General features: G+C 36.6%; 1 protein-coding gene across 1 annotated transcript; it reads right to left on the reverse strand.

Moving 5' to 3' along the window:
• Nucleotides 1–3,865: 3,865 nt before the first annotated feature.
• pold3 (polymerase (DNA-directed), delta 3, accessory subunit) lies at nt 3,866–12,165 on the reverse strand. Its single transcript, XM_027160959.2, has 12 exons — nt 12,023–12,165; nt 10,805–10,860; nt 10,622–10,724; nt 10,295–10,334; nt 9,341–9,473; nt 8,199–8,454; nt 7,184–7,256; nt 6,934–7,102; nt 6,635–6,744; nt 6,467–6,546; nt 5,693–5,768; nt 3,866–4,384 (listed from the first exon to the last, which is right to left on the reverse strand). Exons 1-12 carry the CDS (start codon nt 12,077–12,079, stop codon nt 4,167–4,169), a joined length of 1,371 nt encoding a protein of 456 aa, XP_027016760.2. The 5' UTR covers nt 12,080–12,165; the 3' UTR covers nt 3,866–4,166.
• Nucleotides 12,166–23,952: the final 11,787 nt, after the last annotated feature.

Genomic DNA, 23,952 nt, shown 5'->3' on the forward strand with positions numbered 1-23,952 from the left:
GCTATGTTATTTAAAAAGATTGCATTGACAGTATGTGCTGTTATAGAAAAATAGTTCTATTCTGATCAAAATTGTATTGTAGCTAAATCTGCTTCACTTAAATACTTTCATATTTAATGGCTTTGCAGATAGCCTGGGGTCAGTTTGAATTGAATAATGTGGATTCACTTGATATATTTTTTAAAATGCCTATTGATTTATTCCACCTGGGCTGAAAAATGCATTCCACATCTGTGAGGCTGGGCAAGAGGAAGAGAGCTGAGTTGAACACAGACATTGGGCAAAAATGCTGAATGGAACAAAACAAGGCAAATAAATACACACACACACACACACACACACACACACACATATATATATATATATATATAGATATGTATAGAGAGAGAGAGAGAGAGAGAGAGAGAGAACACATTTTTGAGACTTTTAGTGTATTGTTTTATCCATTTTTAAATCGACTAACCTTGTTAAACACTGTGTGATTATTTGATATTTCTCTACAGACTTAATTAAAGATCAGTAAATTTCAGCAGTTTTTTGACAGGATTGTTTTTGACATATAGCTGTTTTGATTTCTAATTTCAAATTTAGGATCAGGAGATATGAACCAGCTCAACCTGTGTGCAAGTACACCTTTGAAAACAAACCTGGAAACAGTTAATCACACTCGCACACCACAATGCCAATTCACAAGCACTTTGAAGTAGCCTAGCTTATTTTTCCGATGATAGCCATGCAATCGAGCAACAGATTTTCTCCGAGACACAGAGGCACCTCGTGTTTTAAACAACAGTTCAATGAGTGATCGAGAGCAGGCACCTCACGCATGTTACCTCTGCATGCAGAAGGGTTTGTGGAGAATGTTGTGTAAGCTGTGGATTAGCAGAATAGTGACACAGAGATCCATCAGAATTTCACACCTGTGCATGAGTAAAAGTCACGTTTTATCTATTTTTACATTACATTTTTTCACATGAATGGAATATGGTTTCATTTTTCAGATGTGATTTACTCATATTAAGAATTAATAACTTCCTGTTTTATGTGAGTATTTGACACAGCTTTCACAGTTTCAGTGTATAACATAGTGAAATACACCTGTTCATATGATCATATATGACCCCTACTAAAGCACTTAAAGGGTTGAGACAGTTAGTGTTTTTTATCTAAAGTGACTCAAAAGTCTAACCCAGATCATAAACAACAGATCATCATAATCTATGTGCTTTATTCTGGTCATGGTTCTCCATAGCTGACTATGTTTCAAGGCAATTTGGGGTATTGCATAAAGCTTTCAACACACTGGCTAAACCTCATAGCCTACAATACTGCCATTGTTCAAAGGTAATGCATTTTCCAGATTTTTCTTTGTGTCTGAAAGATTTTTCCTCAAATATTTGCATTTGTTTAGGCTATTCCAACGATGCCTAATTTAATTACATGTGTGTACTTGTTTATACCTATTAAAACTAAACAGCTAATGGCTACACATTGTTTTAATGGATAATGAAATCCAATGTTTATTTCACTGTGAAGACACTTTCAATAGAAAGACTTTTACATTAGATGGCTATTTATTTGCAGCAGAGAAATAAGCTTTAGTTTTAACTATTACTTTTTAGTCTGGAAATATTTCTTGTCAATACAAAGTATTTTTAAATTACACAATTGTGTGTTTTTGTTGCAGATAGTAAGGTTCATATGGTTTAGAAAGTAAATTGAAATGTTATAATGGTAAAGGATTTCAGATCAGGTGCAGATACTGGCAGAAAAAAGCTTTACAGCGACATATATTTCATTGTGCAATCTGGGCCTTACGTTAAGAATTTAAAGCTGAAAATAAAAAATAAATATATATATATAAACATTTAAGGGGGGGCACAGTGGCTTAGTGGTTAGCACGTTTGCCTCTCACCTCCAGGGTTGGGGGTTTGATTCCCGCCTCCACCTTGTGTGTGTGGAGTTTGCATGTTCTCCCCGTGCCTCGGGGGTTTCCTCCGGGTACTCCAGTTTCCTCCCCAGTCCAAAGACATGCATGGTAGGTCGATTGGCATCTCTGGAAAATTGTCCATAGTGTGTGAGTGTGTGAGTGAATGAGAGTGTGTGTGTGTGCCCTGCGATGGGTTGGCAGTCCATCCAGGGTGCATCCTGCCTTGATGCCCGATGACGACTGAGACGTTTGACTGAGGAGTTCGGATAAAGCGGTAGAAAATGAATGAATGAATGAAGGATAAACATTTGAAATAAAATTGATACCAAGTAGACAGAAACAGAAAACTTTTTTTCATTGTTAGTTTTATAGTGTAGATGACATGTTATAGATTTAAAGCAGTTGCTTAAAGACCTGAAAATTTATCATTTGAACGGATACCTTTTACATTTGTCAGGTGTTGTTTTTTCTTTTAATTTAAAACAACTATAGCGGAACCACAATGCAATGAAAAAGTTCTGGGTTAAATACCCAACAGTTACAGATTAGCAGTTCTGTGATTTGAACTCACAACCTTCTGCTCAGCAGCTTAAAGACTTGAGTTATACAGACACTGCCCCACAGATGTAGTTTTACTAGTGCTGTGGTGTTTGGTGTTCAGTATCTCCGTATCTAGAAGTGGTTTCTAACACAGTGTTACATACCGACATCTAAAATATGTATTAAAATAAGATGCCACAGACCTCAAAACACTTTAAGCACCATTCTACCACAGATCAAGTATACAATGACTAGATTGTGATTACTGGGGCCTGCACCTAGAGCAAGGCTTTGGACGTGGTTTAGGGTGTGGTTATCCACAGGTGAGCATCTCATGAGAAGGCCACCAATGTCACCCTGCTGGGCTCAGAAAAAAATGGCACTGTGGCACTATCTTGTGGGCTCATCATGTGGAGGTCTGATGCCACGTCAGCTAGACAACCGGCAGGTGATGGAGAGCCTTAAACTGTCTTTGGGAACATAAAATCTTAGTTTGCTGGTGGGCTGAAAAGCCTGAGCCTGAGTTAGTGTGTGTGATGGAAAGATATGGATTATATTTAGATGGCTGGGGTTTATGCCCATGACAGCACAAGGACATAGACAATTCAGGAGTGTCAAAGAAATCAAATCAATGCACCTATGAATGGACAGAAGCCAGTTGATAATCAACTGGTGCAGATACCCAGGATACACTTGAGGAAAAAGTGAAAGGAATAAGGGAGACTGGAAAATAAAGGCACTGACTTGTAGCAGAATCACCTTTCTACCTTGATTTGTGTATTTTAATGTAAATAGCATAGTGGACTGCAGCAAATAATTTCTGAGGCAGTGTAGTTATTCTAAATTGGAGGCTATAAGCTTCCTGTATTTGCATCAAAATTGTAACTCTAGTACAAAACATAAGAGTCGGGATGATTAAATACATTTGGTGTACATTTCATTCTTGGCTTAAGTGTTCTTTTAAAACGGTGTTAACCTTTAATAATCGCTGACTAAACTCTATAAAAATAAAGTTTAGTGACTGCCAGGGAGAAAAAAGGTAGGGGGAAAAGTTCTAGTTGGCATGAAAAGCTCAAATTCTCATACATGGCAGCAGATCAGAGAGACTTCATTACACATTTCCAGATCCATGCCATCCCAAGCTGTCAGTTTTGTTTTAATAAATCACAACCCCTAGAAATTAGGCCAAGAACAGTGCCAGAGACTGACGTTATGTAGAAATGTTTAGAAAAAATAAAAAATAAATAAAAAATTGGCAAGCACAAATTCTGCAAAAAGCAAGCATTCTGAACTAATTATATCATCTTTAGGATCTACACATGGCTCATCAATGAGTCCTTCAAAGTACAAAGAAAAACTGAAGAAGTGGGTATGAAAAGGCTAGTGAGGACGGTGTAATTAGAAATAGAAGAGTTTATTGTTTATAGTAAAGTTTAATATTAATAATATTTGATATTCAGGATGTGATCACTGATGGGTGATTTTTTTTAAATAATCACAGACAAAAATCTTTCACATACAGTCAAAGATATTCCCAGCATCTCAGTGGTTTCCTCTATGAAAAACAAATGACCAAAACATCTGATAAACCTTACAGGGACACCTACTGGTTTGTTATTGTACTGAAGACCAGTACAATAAATATGCAGTAATAAGAGTATGGGATGGTCACAAAGCAACAGATCACATATGAAGTTCATTTCTTTTGGAAAAAGCCTTTGATAGATGCTTGTTTCGTTGCTTTATTCGCAGCAGCAGAAGCCTTCTTCTGTCCTTTCTCTTTGACCTTTTTCACTTCATTCATTCTTGTGTGTGGCTGCTTGAGTGAGCTTGAATCCTCAGAAGGTTCAGTAGCTGCCTTGGATTCGTCTTCACTCTCAGAGTAAGATTCACTTTCATAGCCTTTCTCGGTCACTAAGTTAAAAACAAATGAAAACAATTATACTATAGAGCAGTTAAACTCTTAATACTACTTTGTCAGAATGTGTTCATTTGTTTTCTATAAATCACAGCTCTGACAGAAAGCTTGATTTTACCAAACATTTTCAATCAATTACCTAATTTTAAAAACAGTGACTGAAAAAAAGGCCATTCATCATTTATATAAAATAAGACAATCTATTCACTCCATTCATTTTGCATCCCTAGACACAGAAATTCAAAACTGCTCTAGCAGCACATTAGCAGAAGAAATTCCCTCTGCATTTCTTTTTTAGCAACACTAACCATAGGAGAACTGCACACTTCCATGTTTACTAAAACAGAAGAGTTTGTAGTAGTGTTTAACGGCTTGTGAGTAAATGCACATCACAATCACTGTAGTATCTACAGTATAAATATTCATGTAATTGACCATACATGAGGTTTTCTTCATTTCTCACTCATTTTCTTGTAAAAAAGAAATGGCTTTGCACTATCCACTAGGATAAGGGTGAAAAATTGCCTGTGGCTAATATTTCAGCACGAAAAAAAAAACCAACCACACCAAAACCACTGACCATAAATGCAAAAAACATTGGGCTATAACCTCTCGATTTGAACGGACAGATCAAACATCTGTTATCTGTTAGAATGTTTGTGACGCTCAGAAATGCCAGTAATGTACGTGACACGAATTCAGAAAAGCTAGTGTATGAAAGAAATGCTCCTGTCTAGACAACAAATACACAACTGTTTCTCCTCCAGAAATACATACAGTGTCACTCATGCACTTCAGTACATGAATTACGACTAAAGTGGCAACAGACATGCATGATCCTCATTACCAGATATGACGACACACAAAATGTCTCTATTGTTCAACTGCCTAATAGGGGGAAAAAGTGTCAAACAAAAACAGACAGATGAAGGAATTTTTACAACACTGTCCATCAGAGTGACTAATATGATTTTATGCAATCTCTGTCTCTGTTTATATTAACTTTACAGTATATTAGGTTTTTCCACCATGAGAAGTCTTCAGGGCAGGATAACAGGAATTATCTTGGCTCTCAAATTAGACCAACATTACAGAGGTAATGTAAATATAAACCGTTACATGAATGACATTTCCTTCGTTAATGAATGAAGAAGAAAAAATTCTAACAAAACAGGTCAAAACTGAATAAAACACTTTGGGACTTGATGTTATGGCTGTAATAGTACCTCCATTTCACTGTTCATTAGTTATCAAACATCAATCATATTATTTGAGTTTCTGGTCCTCTGTGAACTGTAACCTACCAATACAACCTTCATCATCAAGAAACGTGTTGGACTTCAGTACCCGTCTCCTCTTCCTCCTCTTAACTTCAGAGTTCTGCAGTAAATAACAGAAGATCAGCAATTCATATTACACTATAATGCTTATACATATTTTTCATTCCAACTACATTATTACATTCCAGTGTTACATTATAACGTTTAAAGCTCATTAGAAATTTACAGAGATAAATTTATGGAAATTAGTCAGGTTTTTATTTATGTGGAGAATGTATTGTTATATTTAAAGCATCTGTACAGTTACAATGTGGAAGTAACTTCAAGTGGTTCATCACCCAACCAATCACGAAGCAGCTTAGGGTGTTTCAGAAAGTTTCAGAATCGATGATATTTTGAGTCTTTAGTGAGATTTTTGAGAATTTAGTGAATTTTGAGTCTTAAAATATTCATTTTAACATGAAAAGAAAAACATACAAAAACACCAACATCACCCATAAGGTAAAGATTTTAATATGGCTCCAGTATGAAATGCTATAGCTAAACTGTAAATGCAAGCAAAGCTACCAAAGAATTAATCTAGTCTTTATTTAATATTCATTTAAAATTATAACCTGTTAATTAATTTAGCTAGCTAATCAACCAGTACAGTTGGGTACAAAGCCAACATTACACTATGTTTCACTGTTTGAATGAGCTTTCTTTTATATCAGTATAATAAACTAGCTAATAAACAAATATGCTCTTTAATATTCATTCATTGTTTAAATGTTAGTTTTCTAAATTTTAGAGTCTTACTTGTGAAACTGGCTCCTTCTTCACGTGCTTTTCGGGACTTGGTGTCTGCGGTTCAGGTGCAGGAGGAGAATCGGGAATTACTAAGGAGAAAGGATTAATACTGTCAGGTCCGATTTAATAACTATTGTGAAATTTCCTGCAGGTGGAAATTTCCTTTGCATAACCTACCATCATCATCACTGCTGTCAGGCTGTGGCTTTTTTATCCTCCGTCTCTTTTTCATCTGACTCTCCACTTGCTCATCTTCGCTGTCCGAATGCTGCAGTCGCTTTGTTTTACTGTTTAAAGAGGGATTTTTTTTCTCTCAACACAAGTCAAATATGCTGCACCCATGTGAGCACCTTCTAAAAATAGTACAACAGTAATATTGTCTAAATAGATGGAGTTATTTTACTGTATAAAGTTATATACTGCCCTGATGCTCTTATATAAACAAGTTCATTCCAGAGAGAATATCTAAAGCCCACCTCCGGCTATCTTTGGAGTCATCTTTAATCACTTCAACCTCCTTCGGTATCTCCACCTTTATGTCCTGTTTAGGTTTGGGTGAAGTCTCTTTTGTGCTTCCTGCAGCTGATGATGTTGGAGCCCCATCTGCCTTTTCTTTTATGTTTTTGTCTGGTTTCTGAACCTTTTCTATAAATCACAGATTAAATAGAGGTCAAAAATGGAAATGAGAGCTTGCTGAACAAGTTTAATAGATATATTAATACTCACTGTCAGCTGCTTTCCCGAAAAAAATGTTCATAGTGCTAGCTTTGGAAGATGCCTTGGTTTTGGGTCTTTCAGCCTGAAATGGAAATGTTTATTATTACAAGATTTTTATATCAGAATTCTGAATTCCATACGTAATTCTTGCATAACTATTAACCACCCTTTACCTTTTGTGGTTTTACCTGGAACTGAAATAGATATAACTGGATTAGTTACCACCTGATACATGCCTATAATGTTATTATAACAACATGTCTAACATTGGAAGATGTACATTACTATGCTCCAGCTATGGCTACAAAGCAACTGGAAAATGTTTCAAATTGTTTTTTAATTTTAATTATTCTTCCTAGTAAAGTTGCTCAATCTCTGTCATATTGGACTAAAACCAGTGTTTTTTCAGCATTTTCAAGTCTATCCCCAGACTAAGGTCTGATTTCATTACACAATAAATGTCAGGCTTTGGCTCAGGTTTTTGGAAAATCATGTGCTGTATCAAAACAGACAGAAGTCTAATCAAGTTGGTTTGTAATCAGATACTGGCTGTTAAAATGGCTGTAATGCTTCAGCGCTCTAGTCAAACAAATATTGTGGGGGAAACCAGATTTCAAGATGCTAAATCTTCACAGCTGAGATACATGAAGAGAAGAAGCTTTGAGCTCAGTAAAGTCTGTCATTTTCTCCTGTAAGATATTTTTTAAAACTGTAAACATTTCACAATTTTAATAACAACAAGGAATTACAATGACAAGAAATACAACTATAACTATTTCTGACAAAAGTCTAGATTAATACTAAATTCAAAAGGATAAAAAAAATAAAAAATAAAAGACAAAAGGAAAAAAAAAGCTAAAAATTGGCAGAATTAAAAAGTTTAACGTGTCTTTCTTCCTTATCACTACATTTTGGTTTCACTCACAATACACACACAACACCACTGAAGGCATTATCTGGATAATAGAATAGTGTTCTTGAGCAAAATTATGTTTTGTGCTGACTGTGCTATGACTTCATTTACCAGAGATGGTTCATCCGTCTGCTCCACCTTCACCTCACTGCTCTGCTCTTCACTTTTAGTAGAGTTTTTACTTGAAAACATTCCCATGATGCCTTTCGGCTGTTTGGAGGTGGGTTTGGAAACAGGTGCAGTGCAGTTGTTGACAACAGGTTTAGTGGCTTCTTTGTCAGTTGCATTAGACAAAGTCTTTTCTTGAGCTCTCTGTAACTCTGCTGTGGACATCTGTACAGCAGCGGCACAGCGAATCGCACTGTACCTGTGAACAGAGAAATACTCTGTTAGAGCTACAATAATGCTTTAAGGCTCCGAGAAAACAACAATTTACTAAAAAGAAAAGAGCGATTATTTAGTTACAAAATAAAACTTAACTTTAAGATAGTTTATAAGTCTTTTCAGGTGTTCTAAATGACTAAAAATTGACTTAGAAATGACAAGAGAAATATTTAAATGGGAAAATCCTAGTTACTAATAGATAGTAACACAGCCTATGGGTAACCACAGCCTAAAATGTTTTCTTTTGTTCTAAATATATAATGTTTTGATCAGGTAGTCCATGTTCATCCACAACTAATATTCCATGTCTTCCCTTCAAAGCTGCATTCACAAAACATGACATGATTAAGGTGATAATTATAAAAAGAAGAAAAAATAGTGTAAACAGACAATCTACTACTACATTCTGACCAATAAGCCTGTATACATAGTGTAAGCAATAAGGATTAAAACACACTTGGAGGTGTAATATGAAATCAGAGACAGGGAGGCATGATGAAATGGACTTACTTTTACTTCCTCAAAGTATATTATTTTCATAATAAAGCACATCTTGATATATTTTATTATTCCTAAACTATATTTGCCAATGATTATATTTTTATTTATAAGAGAATGACAGTCATTTTTACCCACCTGTAGTTATGTTTCAAATTGTGAGGCAGCCTTAAAATAGGTTAGTCATCACTTTCATTAGAGCAGCTTTAAGAATAGTCCAGAATTATGTGTTAAGTCCAGAATTAACACTATAAACTCCTTTTATAAATGTTACATAAACATCCCTTAAAGCATATACTGTTCCAACAACTTATTAGAAATAAATGTATTACAATCAGAATCATTCTTTAAAATCATAAACATTCACATACTTGTTGCAGTTTTTAAGGTTCTCTTTCATAGCATCGTAATCAGTACTGTAAAGTGGTGCACTGTCCTTCAGCTCAGCTTTCTGCACGCTGTACACATGCACACTACTCATTACATCCAGTTTGGATTTTACATCTGGAAAAGATTGAAGATTGAGGATACAAAGGAATCAGCTCCAACATAATTACAAAAGGTTCAAAACTTTAATGCTGACACCAAGATCTAATAGTAATACTAGTGTGATTGAAAGAACGACAAAAATAAACTCTTTTCATTGTTTAATCACCCAGTGATTATGGCACAAGACACACAAATATATCCAAACTAGTTTTGATTAAATCTTTTTTGTGGTTAATACCTCAAATATCGAAAGACAAAATAATTACATGGACAATAACTCGACAGCTCCAGCTGCTAGGCAAGTTAAAGGCTTATTATCATTTCTAATTTAAAAACATACACAGGGACTTGTATAAGGACATGCCACATAAATGGGTTAACATTTACGGCATTTAGAAGACACCCTTATCCAGAGTGACTTACAACTGAGGGTTAAGGGCCTTGCTCAGGGGCCCAGCAGTGTCAGCTTGGTGGACCTGGGGTTCGAACCCATGACCTTCCGATCAGTAGCCCAACACCTTATACAATTTGTTTATTTTACTAAATTTTTGTTTATTTTACTAAATTCAAGAAAGGTAAAAAAAGAGAATAGTAAAACTTGTTTATAGCTGCTATAAAGTATATTTTTTGTGGACTGTCATAACATTAAGTGTAACTTAAGAGTATAAATGGTTAAAAGTATGACTTGAATAAAGAAGGTTCTGTGGAGTTAATAAGAGGTTTCTGCATACACATGTGGTGGAAAGAATTAGTGTTCATGTTTAGCCTATTCAACTGTCTCGCCATGCTGTCTGGTGTTTCTTAATTGCAGAACACTATAAGGTAAAGAAACATACCCGCAAGTTTGTCTTCACGCACTACTGACACCTTATGACACTAGAGGAAATGACAGAAAAATCAGAAAATGTACTTTGTAGCATTTGTAAAAGCATGGATTTTAATGACCATGAATACTTGTTCCAATCTTCACTAACAGCAATGTCTGTCCAAGAAATTATATTATTCTAATTTATTTATGTCAGAATCAATGGCTATTTTCATGGTCAGATTGATGAAGGTAAATCAGGGCATTCTGTAAATTTTGAAACAGCAAATACTGACATCTTTTTAACTTATAATATTTAGTAAGAATTTCCATTGATTCAAGGAGTGTCTGAGCTCACCATGCTCCCATTCTCCAAGCACTTCCCAGAGATCAAGTAAGTTGCATGCAGAGTATTTCCAGAACTCTCCTTTCGTCGCTGCTCTATGTAGTGATACAGCATCCTGCAACAAATCCAATAAATCCAATTCAACAACAACAATAAGTTTGTTCAAATTAAATGCCACCAAAGAAGGAGACTTACTGTTTAGCTGTGTTAACATGGACACCAAGGGTAAGACTCAGCCATTTATAGGTGACCTGTTTGGACAAAATCGGTGTAATAGGTAAATATCTGGAAAAATTGGAAATCTACTGTTGGCAGGATATAATTGGTCTGTATATCAAACAGATGTAGTTTTAACATTTTAAAGCATCTCGAAGCATCTTAAATCTGACACCATGTTTATTCACGTTCAGAGTATATTAACCATATAGAGTATATAATGTCATTTTGGGCACAGTAAATGTATTTTTGTGGGAAAAAAATCTTTACAAATGAGCAAGAAAACTAAAAGTCATCATACAGTTTTTTAAAACAGCACCTCTGACAGTAAAGCAGAGCAAAACAAACAAAATAAAAAAATGTAGGGGAAGGAACAACTGTATATACCTGCAATAACGTAAGTGATAACAGTAACTACCAGTTTCGCTGATGTTCCACAGCATTAAATTATATTTTTTTTATATATATATTTTAAAAAATCATATGCAGTCATGCTTTTATTAATAAATAAAAAAATGCCAACTTGGCAAGGAAGAAAGGAACAAACAGCTCAGGAGTTGCTGTAGGAGAATAATCACACAATCATAACACCGTATTGTTTATTATTTACTTTTTAAAGCATATTCCTTACATGTTAAATACTATAAAATGGCTGCTGTTAACATTTTACATGTTAAATAAATAAATACACACTATAAAATGTGTAATATGAGTCTTTTTCAATCAAATATAAAACAGCAATCACAATCACAAAAAGTTTGTATTCTTTAAACCCCCCCCCCCCCATGTAAAGATGTTTATCTGCCATAAAGTTACAAAACACAACTTAATTAAGCAAAAAACTAAAACCAAGTCAAAACCACGCTTTCTGTCTATACATATGACTGCGCATGCGCCAGGTGTACAGCTTAAACCAGCTAGGTCCAGAAAACATCAAACTAGTGATAATAATTATCAATAAGCGATAAGGTAGAATAACACTGATTAGACGTCTCAATTAGCTTTGTCTACATTCGCTCTACATTCGCAGAGAAGCAAAATTACGACATTATTAACAAAAATACAACAGTTTCCCTCCGTCCAATACTGCAGTGCTAGCTAGCTTTTTAGAGTTATTAAATGTATTAAGCTAAGAAACTGAATTTATTACAAACAAAAAGAGATCGTACGGCCAAAAGAATACGATACACGACTTACAATTTTATTCTGATCGTTAACATATTCGTCAATGTTGTCTAAATAAAGATCATCCATGGTGGCGCACAGTGGATCACCCTGGAAACACTCTACCGCGTACGCGGGAATTTTATTTACTTCCGGACACGTGAATAGTTTAGCAGATTCCAGTGTTGCCAGATCAGAGATTAACCCACGGGCCAAGAAGTACTCATCTAGTTACCTCCTATTATTTTTTTGCAGATTTGAGTTTTGCATTGATTATTTATATTTATATAATAAAACAAAATGACTGTGACATAAAACTGATATACTTAAATGTTTGCAAAGTAATTCATCCATTCATCTATCCATCCAATCATTTGTTTATTTGTTTGTTTGTTTGTTTGTTTGTTTGTTTGTTTGTTTGTTTGTTTGTTTGTTTGTTTCATTTTCATTAAGTACTTTCTTCTGATCTGGGTTGAGATGGATCTGGAGTTAGGTTGCTGAAGATGTGGGATACTAGTTATGGGACACCAGTCCATCAACACCCTGCACAACACCTAGGACACCTTGTACAAAACATTCACACATTGTGTATGTACATGTATAATGTACATTAGGTGTACCACCCATAGTGTACCACCCACCCATTCTGCATATTTTAGTACCCAGATGAACTCACAATGACTGTTAATGGAATAGAAGCAAGGAAATGTAGAGGACAGGGAGTATCCCAGGACCGTGTCTTTGAAACCTGTGGCCTAGGCTAAAAAAAATCTATAATTACTCTAGCCTACAAGTACCCTTCGACATCTACATATTTATTTAATATGTTAAAACATTCTTTATGCATAAAATAATTATTTATTTATTTTGCTGATGCTTATTAAAGGAGATCGGTCTTTACTGTAGTAATTGTTAAAACCACAGTTTTGTGATATTCAGTAACAGATTTTGTCTTTGTTTTTACAAATGATGTGTTTTTGTCAGGACACATGACAGTCCAGTCCATACAAGTACATTAATTCTAAACAGCTGGTGCATATTTATTACTGTCATTTAGTTTGTGTTGTTTATTTTCTTACTGTTCATCTACTGAAAATTGTTGTTTTTCATTTATTTTAAAAACTAAAATAGATTTAGTGTTAAATACAGTACTATTTATCAAAAAAGCACAACTCTGATTAATGACTATAACTCAAATTAAAATGTTAATGTGTTGTGAGGTGAGTAACATTAAATATAAAAATATAAAAAGTTATGAATGCAAAATGATTTCAAAGTTACATTTAATATAACACACAATGTATAACACACACAATTTTTGTTGAATACTGCAACATTATTCATACCTAATTCTATAAATATGAAGCATGACCTATTAATTAATCGGAAAAAAACGCATAACAGTAATAGTAGGTGCAGCAAAGGTTAATTAGCATTAAAACACAAACACAAACAAACACACACACACGCACACGCACACACACACACACACACACACACACACACACACACACACACACACACACACACACACACACACACACACACACACTTGGTAAATTTAAACTCCTTGTTGGTTCCAGGGGTTTGGTTGTTATTAAAATCACATGATGGTCAGGACCTCAGGTACCTCTGCTGTTTAATTTAATTTTCAGCACTTAAAGGAAAAACGACACACAGCATCTGGAAAAATAAATACATACAATACTTTGTGGCAATGAAATGGCAATATTACTTATAATTTATACATGATTTTAATAATTGTTGTGACATGGACAATATTTAAGACTATCATAAATAAGATACTCACAAAGATTCCTTTCCACAGCCTAATGGTCCAAAGTAGAGTTCTGAAGGCAGACACGATCCTTGTCTGCAAACTCCATTGAGGGCAGCACAGCTCCAAGGGAACGATACAGCTTCATTTCCTTTAGCTTAAATCAAATGACATTAATTTGTATCCCTGTCAATACAGTATACCAATTAAGGAAAAACAGGGTCATCCTGTTATGGAAATATAATCCACACTGTTTGATATGGTCCAATGTTACCAACCCAACACTGATTCATTCTTATTACATTCCTAACAACCATTTTGCAAGCATTTACAATTTTTTATTTATTATTCAATGAAATGTCTTGTTTTTATACATTTAATTTATTGGAAGATCTGTGAAGACATGTTAATGCCTGTTATATTTCATAGTCTTTCCATGATCAGCATTTCTTTATTACCTCTCTTTATTCATGAAAATGAAGTTTATGTTACTAAGAAACGATAAAGAATAAATGTCTCTGTACAGAAGAGTGTCTAGTGTTACAAAGCCATTAAAAGCTTGTATTTTTAAAATATATAGATATATTATTCAATTAAAGCTAAACTACTGTCAGAGGTGCTGTTGTTGAGTCATACCATTAGATTTGAAAACTCAACTTAAACGATTACATTCTTTTTATGATTGATGCTATGTTTGTAGCTTGCCATGGGTATCCTGAGATGTATTTATAAATTAGATTCCACAGACAAAGCATCCTGCTTCTTATTATATTTCTTTTTCATTTTTACCCACAACAACACAAAGTTATACCAAAACATTTCTAGACAGATTAACATAAAGCCAAAGCTTATTAAGAAAACTTACAGTGCAGTGATAAGATGACCAGCAGGACCAGAACCAGTGCACACTGAGGTTTCATGCTTGCACTTCATGTAGTAATACTTCAAATTGGCCATATATTCTGGTCAAACTGTTTTATTTTCTCATGTTTATGAGGGAGGAGTGAATGTAATGAGGTGACTCCGATTTAGATGACCAGGTCAGAATTGCATTAGGCAGCTGCATGAGTAGGAATGCTGTTCTTAATCACATTTATTAAATCGTCTGTGAGAGGGATTCATGTCTGTATGTCACACGACTGGGGCTACAACAAATAATCATTGTGGTGAAAAAAGCTGATTACAAACACATGGAGTGTCCAATGTTCATGTAAGCATTTGCAAAATCTCAAAGATTCAGACAGTCCATTATAAAATATGACACAGATTTTATTTGCACATTTGCTATTAGTAGGCATATTTTCTATGGGAGCAGATTGTTCTGGTTAGCTTATTGGTGAGTCTTGAATCTGTAACCTTTTGGTTTGTTACCAAACTCTCTAAACTACTTTTACTAATAACCTCAAAGAACACATTAGGTAATTACTGAATATATATATATATATATATATATATATATATATATATATATATATATATATATATATATATATATATATATATAAATATTATTATTATTATTATTATTATTATTATTATTAATATACAATACATTTACAAAATATATACTAAGTAAACATGTTTCCTTACAGCTTTCTACTGAAAATATTTAAATGTATTGAAAATGTTGTGCTCTTCAGACCTGCTTGATTATTAATCTTGATGCTCCTCTTCTGCTTGTAGCTTAAGCATTAAAGACTCAGTTTCTGCAGTTGTAGATATATACCTACCCTGTGAGTACTCTTCTAACACTACCCAAAACAGCTTATTTCCTTAAGCTGAAGTCTTGAAACTTTAATCCTATATTCACATAATTAATTGCTACACAAGTATAAATAAATATTGTCGGTGAGACCTGCACTATAGTGGAAAAGCACAAGGCACTGCAGTTCCAGAGAGTTTGTTGCTTAAAGCATCACAGTGAAAAGATGACTAATGAGACAAAGTACGGTTTCTATTGTTAGTTTAAAAAACTCAGCATTCACAGAATATCTCATTTATTGCTCCCATGCTGAAAAAATTACGATTGGCTAACTCTGCTCCTTTTAATGTAGGCACTTCAATCTGGCCACTTAAATCCCTATTCATTACTGAGCAAATAGTCCTACATATTAAACTTGAAAATAGCCCTGTGCATGTGGTATTTATCTGTACAAATAAATTTGCAGGAACGCAGCTGTTCACTACTTTATGGTCTGGCATCTTTTTTAGATTTTAAGCACACATATTTGCCATTTACAAGAGTTGCTTTTGAAAAGACCTCAAATCCACAGCCGACGTGCAATGGTGCTCTGTTGTCAAATTTTTAGCCATATTATTTAATACAGACAGATCAATGTTTTTACTTACTGTTTCTACCTGCTTTGTAATTCACCATTAGGATTTTTGAAATACTTGGATGTTATGCACATGCACTTTAGTCATTTTATTAAACAAAAAAAAAGACTGCTAAATATTTTGACTTCTTAAATCAGAAGGTCTGCATTTATTTTCAGTAACAGCATGGCTCTGACAGTAGTTCTTGCAGTAACATCCATGAAAGGGTAGGATTATGCAAATGTAATAGGTTTTGTATGTTATTTTTCCCGTGGCAACACCTCATTCGCACTGACATACAGTACATGGCAAATGTGCCCCATAAAATGTCTAACAATCCATGGATTAACAAACATGTTGTTTAGCAAAGAAAACATCATATGTTGATTTGGAGAGTGTTAATCATAAGGAATATTTAGGTAATAGTTATCACATAAGTCATAACATGGGAATCATGTTGATGAGTACTTTTTGCTTTCTGGGTTCTCAGTCACTCAAAGAGATATGGATATTACACTTTAAATATAGTAAAAATTAATTAATTAATTAATTAATTAATTAATTAATTTAATTAATTAAAAAAACTTTCAAAAGAACAATAGGTATAGGAGAAATAGCACACACTGTAATATGAAAATAATAAAATTAATTTTGGGCCAAACCACAACACCCTAGCATATACTATTTTTCTATAAGAGCACAGTATATGATGTGTTATTCCTGGCATAATATATAAATCATCCCAATTTCAGTGCAAGAAAAACTAAATAATGTTTGATGACCATATCTCTTTTTCATGTCATAGAAGAGGTTTTACAGCCAGAGTCCACCAGAGGGCATGACAAGATTGTTGTTGTTTTTCTCTATATTTATTTAGTTAAATTTAGTTTATATAGTATATTGTTGTTTTTACCTCAACAATATAAATAGGTTTCATGATGTACATACTTCATTAAACTAAGTGCTCTTGTAGTGACAGTGAAAAGTCACTTGTTTAGTGATCTATTTATCTATTTATTTTTTAAAAGATGGTGCAGGGTTATACATGAACATTGTTTATAGGTTTTTCAGGATAAAGTAATGGGAAAATGTGCTTGTTAAATGTCAACAAAATTTAATTGTTGTAGTATTATTTTTCAACTGTTTTCATCTGTAATTCTCATTTGCTAAGTTGCAATTTAAAATATAAAATAACCCTTTCTCGAAAATGAAAGCCCAAAAGAAAGATATTGAAATAGTCATAATGATGGTAGCGTTGTATAACCAGGTATCTGTCAAACACTCTTTCTGACAAACAAAACACATTTTTGTGCAGATATTACAGATGAATAATACATTTGATTTTTTGTTAATACATAAATTACACAAGGAAACATTTTGACATACAGCATATAACCAACATTTAGTCAAAACATGTAGGTAGTCATAGTTACCAATAGTAGTGAAAGACATTTATCACTTTTGTAGATCTAGATGAGTTGTACTGTATTTGCTCCACAGATTGAGTATGGTTAAATCTTTGGCTTCTTTCACTTGCAATTGGACCAGAAATGGATCAAATTCTTGATAGGGAAGAAGGAAACATTTGAGAAGAGTCTCTGGAATTGACCTGCGGAAACCTTGAACTAGAGATTTTGTTTGAAGGTGAAGATGAAGCCATAATCTATACCTGAATCCCTTCATGGTGGGATCAAAGCAACAACTGTATCTCAGCATACTTCCCTGACAAGAGTTGGTAAACCTTTGTCTGTGAAAAACATTAAAATGAAGCTGGTGCATTTGGTTACAAGGAAGAGGCCCTAAATGAAGGGTACTTTTCATGTCATTTACACAATATAATTTTTATAAATATAATTTTTTTGGGAATTAAAGCAATCCAAACAGGCTTAAACTACCTACAAGCCAATGGGTTGGCACTTTATTAAAGCACTTAAATTATAATTCACAAATGCACACTTATGCAAAATAGGAACAAATGTTTGTATTATTCATAGTAAGGTAGTTGCCCCAAGACCTTCGCAGGATTTCTGCATAGGTGAAAACCTGTGAGTAATAACAGAGAACTGTATTAAGATCATTCCACACCCAGTAAAAATATATTCAATTTATCATGAACATGGGGAAAAAACATTAGATTACTTAGGGCAGGAAATTTTTATGTCTAAGGAAATCCATATGATACTGGGTGTTTAATAGACTCTCTCAACTGTGACAATTCACACAGAACACAACAGTGCATTTAATTTGACTAAATACAAAGGAAAAGTGGTTCAGGAAGAATTATGCTAAGACTGGATATTTTAGTAATATGAAATATTTGGAACAGCCCTTCCAGGTCTGCATGGATCTCATGGAGTAGTTTTTCACTTCCAATGTCTTGTATGGAAAACCTCTGGGTAATTACCTAGATTACCTTGGGTAATCTAACCAAGAGCTATTAGCAGATTTCGTTGTGTTTTTCCATCTGAAAAAAAAAATATTTTCCTGAATCTTACAATAATTATTCATTAATTTTTCAGTTGCATTACAACACTCCTAAAATCTATTTTACTTTAGTACATTTGGTCTATTTTAGCACTATAAATATATTTTGGTATGTTCATCCTACGTACTGTATATTTATTTTTCCTTCTAATATCAAGCATGACACAGTATTTTTACAGATAATTATGCTTCATCTATCATTTACTTCTCGAAAGGACTAATTATAACCATAATTATGCTCTTCAAATTTAATGAAATCCTTGTGCACCATTCTTCTTCTGTAATAAACACAAATGTAGCAATGTCATACTGATTGTAGAGGTTCATATTTCAGATTATTAACTCTGTGTACTTGAACAACCGTGTACCTGAACAACCAATTTAAAAAAAAGCCACCTCATTGGCCAGTGCTTACACACACCTTTACCAAAACTATGAAGTCTAGTCACTGCTAATTTGTAGAGACCTGAGAATGGAATTGCATTGCTATGTTTGGTCTTGGTTATCCATGTCTTGTGTACTGCCAACAGGACATAGGGAAGTAGGAGCTCCCAGTTCCTAACTTATTCCTCTACCACCCAGCATAGAGTCCTCTGTCTGATTGAACCTTTCAACCGGGACATTTGTTAGTGGGTGGTAGACAGTAGTGGTCTTGATACTGTATGCTTAACCTGCAACAACTGGCAGAGTTCAAATGTTAACTAAAACAGAAAGGGGCATCTTGTGTTTTGGGGAGGATCCTTTTTAGGATCACGTCAGGGTTCTGGGTGTAGTCCATAATGTCCTGCACAGTGGGATCTGCACTGGCAATGAAGGCACCACTGGCAGAAGATTCTTTCCTTCAATTAGCAGCACCTGCATCCAACTGTGTTTCAAGTAGTTGTTTTCTGTCTGCTTCTTCCCAAAGTTGGACTCACTGGTAGTCTGGTGATACACAGAGGAGCCTGGAATAGTTAGGTATGTTGGCCGGACGTGGCCTTGTTTCTGCCATGGTTTTCTGCCTCATCTCCTGTTCCCCATCATCTGCAGGGAACACTTTCTACATAAGCAGAGGAACAGTTACTCACAAATCTGATTTGCAAAGGCCACCTCATGCATGCCTTAATAGCCCAGGCCATTAAGTGATGGTGAGGGCTCTGTCTTAAGTGGGGGCTCTGGCTTAGAGGTGAGCCAGCATTTGGTCCATTCATTCTTATCATGTATGAGCAACAGCTGATTCCATCTGTTTAATCAGTTTGTAGAACTGTGGCTTCTATTGGAATGAAAACTTGTTGGATTAAGAATGTCTTGTTTGCTTACCCAAGATCTAGGTTTCAACAAGATCTAGGTTTTAACATCCTTGGCTATAAAGAGCCACCAGAAAGTGTTCCTGAAGAGTTATATAGTCCTTTGGATGTCTGGGTGTCCTGAGCTGAGTGACATGTGGACCCACTCTATTGGCGGAAACCAGTGGAGACATATTGACAAGATAGGGGGCATTCAGGGGGTGGTGAATGGGGCAATAAATACCGGGGACGGAAGGTTGGCTTGAAGGTCGTGTCCCATCTGTACGGGGTCAGAGTGATAACGCCTCAGCTTTGCTGTTCTTGGAGTCAGGCTTCTAGGTCATGGTGAACCGGAAACGGGTGAAGAATAGAGCCCGATGGGCTTGTCTGGGATTGAGTCTCTCAGCTCTTTTAATATACTCAAGATTTTTGTGGTCAGTGAGTACTTGAAATGGTGTAGAGCCCCCTCCAGCCAGTGTCTCCAATCCTCTAATGCCTTTTTCATCGACATTAATTTCCGCTTTACGACATTATAGTTCCACTGCTGTAAGCTTCCGTGAGAAGAACTTGCAGGGGTGGAGTTTTCCTGGATCCCCATGGTGCTAGGAAAATACTGCTCCAATTCCACAGCATGAGGTGTCTATTTTGTCAACAAACGGGAGATTGGGGTCGAGGTGGTATCGGGGTCGATGTGAATTACTCCTTGAGTTGATTAAAGACTATTTGGGTGGTGTCAGACCAGTAAAGCTATTTAGGTTTCCCATTGAGCAGGTTTGTGAGGGGAGCGGCCACTGAACTGCAACCTTGTATAAAGCAAAAATAAATATTTGTGAATCTTAAGAAGTCACTGCGCTGACCTTGCTTGTGTCCATCTATTACATACCCCAAAAACATGATCATGTGTCTATGGAATTCACATTTCTGCATACAATACAGTGCTACTGCAGTTGCCGTAAGTTATTTAAATATATAAATATAATCTATATAGACTATGATGCACTGGTTCAGGAGGTCTTTGAAGATTTCATTGACGAGCACCTGGAACACTGCTGGTGCACACGTTAGCCCATAGGGCATTACTAAATATTGATAGTGTTCCTGTGAGGTGACAAACACCATCTTCCATCTCCCTCCCATATGCAAACCAGGTTGTAAGTGCTACTTAGATCCATCCATTCATCTATCTTCTACCGCTTATCCGGGGCCGGGTCGCGGGGGCAGCAGTCTAAGCAGGGATGCCCAGACTTCCCTCTCCCCAGACACTTCCTCCAGCTCTTCCGGGGGAATACCGAGGTGTTCCCAGGCCAGCCGAGAGACATAGTCCCTCCAGCGTGTCCTAGGTCTTCCCCCGGGGCCTCCTCCCGGTTGGACATGACCGGAACACCTCCCCAGGGAGGCGTCCAGGATGCATCCGAAACAGATGCCCGAGCCACCTCAGCTGACTCCTCTCGATGTGGAGGAGCAGCGGCCCTACTCTGAGCTCCTCCCGAGTGACCGAGCTCCTCACCCTATCTCTAAGGGAGCGCCCAGCCACCCTGCGGAGGAAACTCATTTCGGCCGCCTGTATCCGGGATCTCGTCCTTTCGGTCATAACCCAAAGCTCATGACCATAGGTGAGGGTAGGAACGTAGATCGACCGGTAAATAGAGAGCTTCGCCTTGTGGCTCAGCTCTTTCTTCACCACAACAGATCGGTATATCGACCGCATCACTGCAGAAGATACACCAATCTGCCTGTCGATCTCTCTCTCCATCCTTCCCTCACTCGTAAACGAGACCCCAAGATACTTAAACTCCTCCACTTGAGGCAGGAGCTCTCCACCAACCTGAAGGGGGCAAGCCACCCTTTTCCGACTGAGAACCATGGCCTCGGACTTGGAGGTGCTGATTCTCATCCCCGCCGCTTCACACTCGGCTGCAAACCGTCCCAGTGCACGCTGAAGGTCCTGGTTTGAGGAAGCCAGCAGGACAATATCATCTGCAAAAAGCAGAGACGAAATCCTGTGGTCTCCAAACCGGACTCCCTCTGGGCCCCATACTGCGCCTAGAAATCCTGTCCATATAAGTAATGACAAAGGGCAGCCCTGCCAGAGTCCAACATGCACCGTGAACAAGTCTGACTTACTGCCGGCAATGCGAACCAAACTCCTGCTCCAGTCATATAGGGACCGGACAGCCCTTAACAGAGGGCCCCGGACCCCATACTCCCAGAGCACCCCCCATTCTCTATGGCCAGTGGTACCAGAGGAAAAGTGTAGGGATGCTTCACCTTGATGGCATTAAGGAACCGATAGTCAGTGTATGGTTGCAAGCCACTATCCTTTATCTTTACAAAGAAGAAGCCTGATGCCTTTGGTGATGTGGTGGTCAGATGAAGCCAGTTTCCAGAGCCTCCTCAATATATACTTCCATTTCCTTTGTCTCAGGGGTGGACAGGGAGTAGATCTGGCTCTTTGGTGGAGTATTGTTGTGCCAAGGTCAGTGGGGATGTAACCTTTTGGCCTGTTCCTTACTGAAAGCATCCTTCAGGTCTTGGTATTCCCTGGGTATGACCACAACACGGCCTGTGTCAGGAATTTCTTTGGTGGTAGTACGGCAGGGCAGGTGCATGGTATGTTTTAGGCAATGGAGTTGACAGTGGGAGGACCAGTGAGTAATTTTCTTTTAGTGAGAGGTGTGTGGGATCATCCACAATGCTGTTGGCTTTGTGGATACAGCATTTTTTATGAATGTATGTGATTTAGGGAAGAGAGATTCTGATGATGGTCAGTGGTGTGTTTTTTCTAGCATTCGTAGGAAGGACGCTGTAGATTATAGTATTATTGAGGCAGGACACTGTAGACTTCTTTGGCACGGGATAAAGGTGGTTGTCTTAAGTAGGAACAATGGCGCTACTCAGGAAAATGTTGAAGATATTAGTAAAGACATCCTCTAGCTGTTCTGCAAATTTCCTGAGCACTCTACCAGGAATGTTGTCTGGTCCAGCAGATTTCTGTGTGTTAACTCTACATAGAGTTCTCCTCACATCAGCCATGGTTAGACAGAGTACCTGTTCATTGGCAGGCGGGATGGTCTTCCTTGCTGGTAAGTTGTTCTGCACCTCAAACCAAGCGTAGAAGTCATTCAGCGCATTTGATAGTGAGACGCCAGGTGTCTCCACTTTCCAGGACGTGGCAGAGGATACTTTGAGCATGTGCACACTTTACCTCTCTGATTAAGATAAAAAAAAACATCATCGGGTTTGTTGTTGCATGATTACTGTGCTTTAAAAGCATGTGGCATTTATATACATGAATACTGCTGTCAGGTGTCCATGTACTTTGAAAAGTAGCGCTAAACACATAAATAGCACTTTTTGTATCTGGAGTGGCCACTACATGCTACTAACACTCAGCAATCTTGAATAATCTGTGGGTTTTGATCTCACAGCCAAGGATTGATTGAAAGTGATTTTCATAGGCATCAGGCTGGTTCTAGAAAAATACCTCATATTGCAAAATGAAGCCTTTGTATGTTTCAGCGGTGCCATCAAATCTTTCCAGGAGCACCATGCGCACCGCCTCTTTGTGTGCTGTGGTAGGGGTAGCGAGAGTTTGTAGCAGGCTTGTGTTAGTGGCTTGAAGGTTAGCTAGCTGCTCCTGATAAGCTGCAATAGCTTGGCCCTGTTGAGTGACCATGTAGCTGCTGTACATCCGCTGGATCCATTGTAAGTGAAGTATCCTGTAATGAAAGAGGACTAGAATCCATGTGCAGTGTAAGAGCAGTTTAATGTATGGATGTGACACAGACTATACACTAGCGTCCCAAAAGGCTCAATACTTGGTTCTCTCTTTTATCCCTCTATACCAGAAGTTCCCAAAGTGGAGGTCGGGGGGTCATGAGATGATTTCCAGAAACTTTTATTTATTTATTTATTTATTTGTTTGTTTGTTTGTTTGTTTGTTTATATATTAAAAACGGTTGTACTGATGTCCCTTTTGGATCACTTTCATAAGTATTTCCCTAAAGGAGACGCTCCCAACCAATATGACTGGATAAGGTCACCATTCAATGTAACCACGGCAAATAATCTGGCGTCAGATATGGAAGATGTGCTGATAGAACTTTCAACCGATCGAACCC

This window comes from Tachysurus fulvidraco, chromosome 21, assembly GCF_022655615.1.
Source record: "Tachysurus fulvidraco isolate hzauxx_2018 chromosome 21, HZAU_PFXX_2.0, whole genome shotgun sequence".
NCBI classification, from domain to species: domain Eukaryota; kingdom Metazoa; phylum Chordata; class Actinopteri; order Siluriformes; family Bagridae; genus Tachysurus; species Tachysurus fulvidraco.

Bases quoted from the DNA above. Each gene is read 5' to 3' on its own strand.
- pold3 (XM_027160959.2), bottom strand. From the start codon at position 12,079: ATGGATGATCTTTATTTAGACAACATTGACGAATATGTTAACGATCAG. The intron at 10,861-12,022 runs GTAAGTCGTGTA...TTGTCCAAACAG, and splicing joins TTAACGATCAGAATAAAATT to GTCACCTATAAATGGCTGAG. The intron at 9,474-10,294 runs GTATGTTTCTTT...AATCTTTTCCAG, and splicing joins GCGTGAAGACAAACTTGCGG to ATGTAAAATCCAAACTGGAT.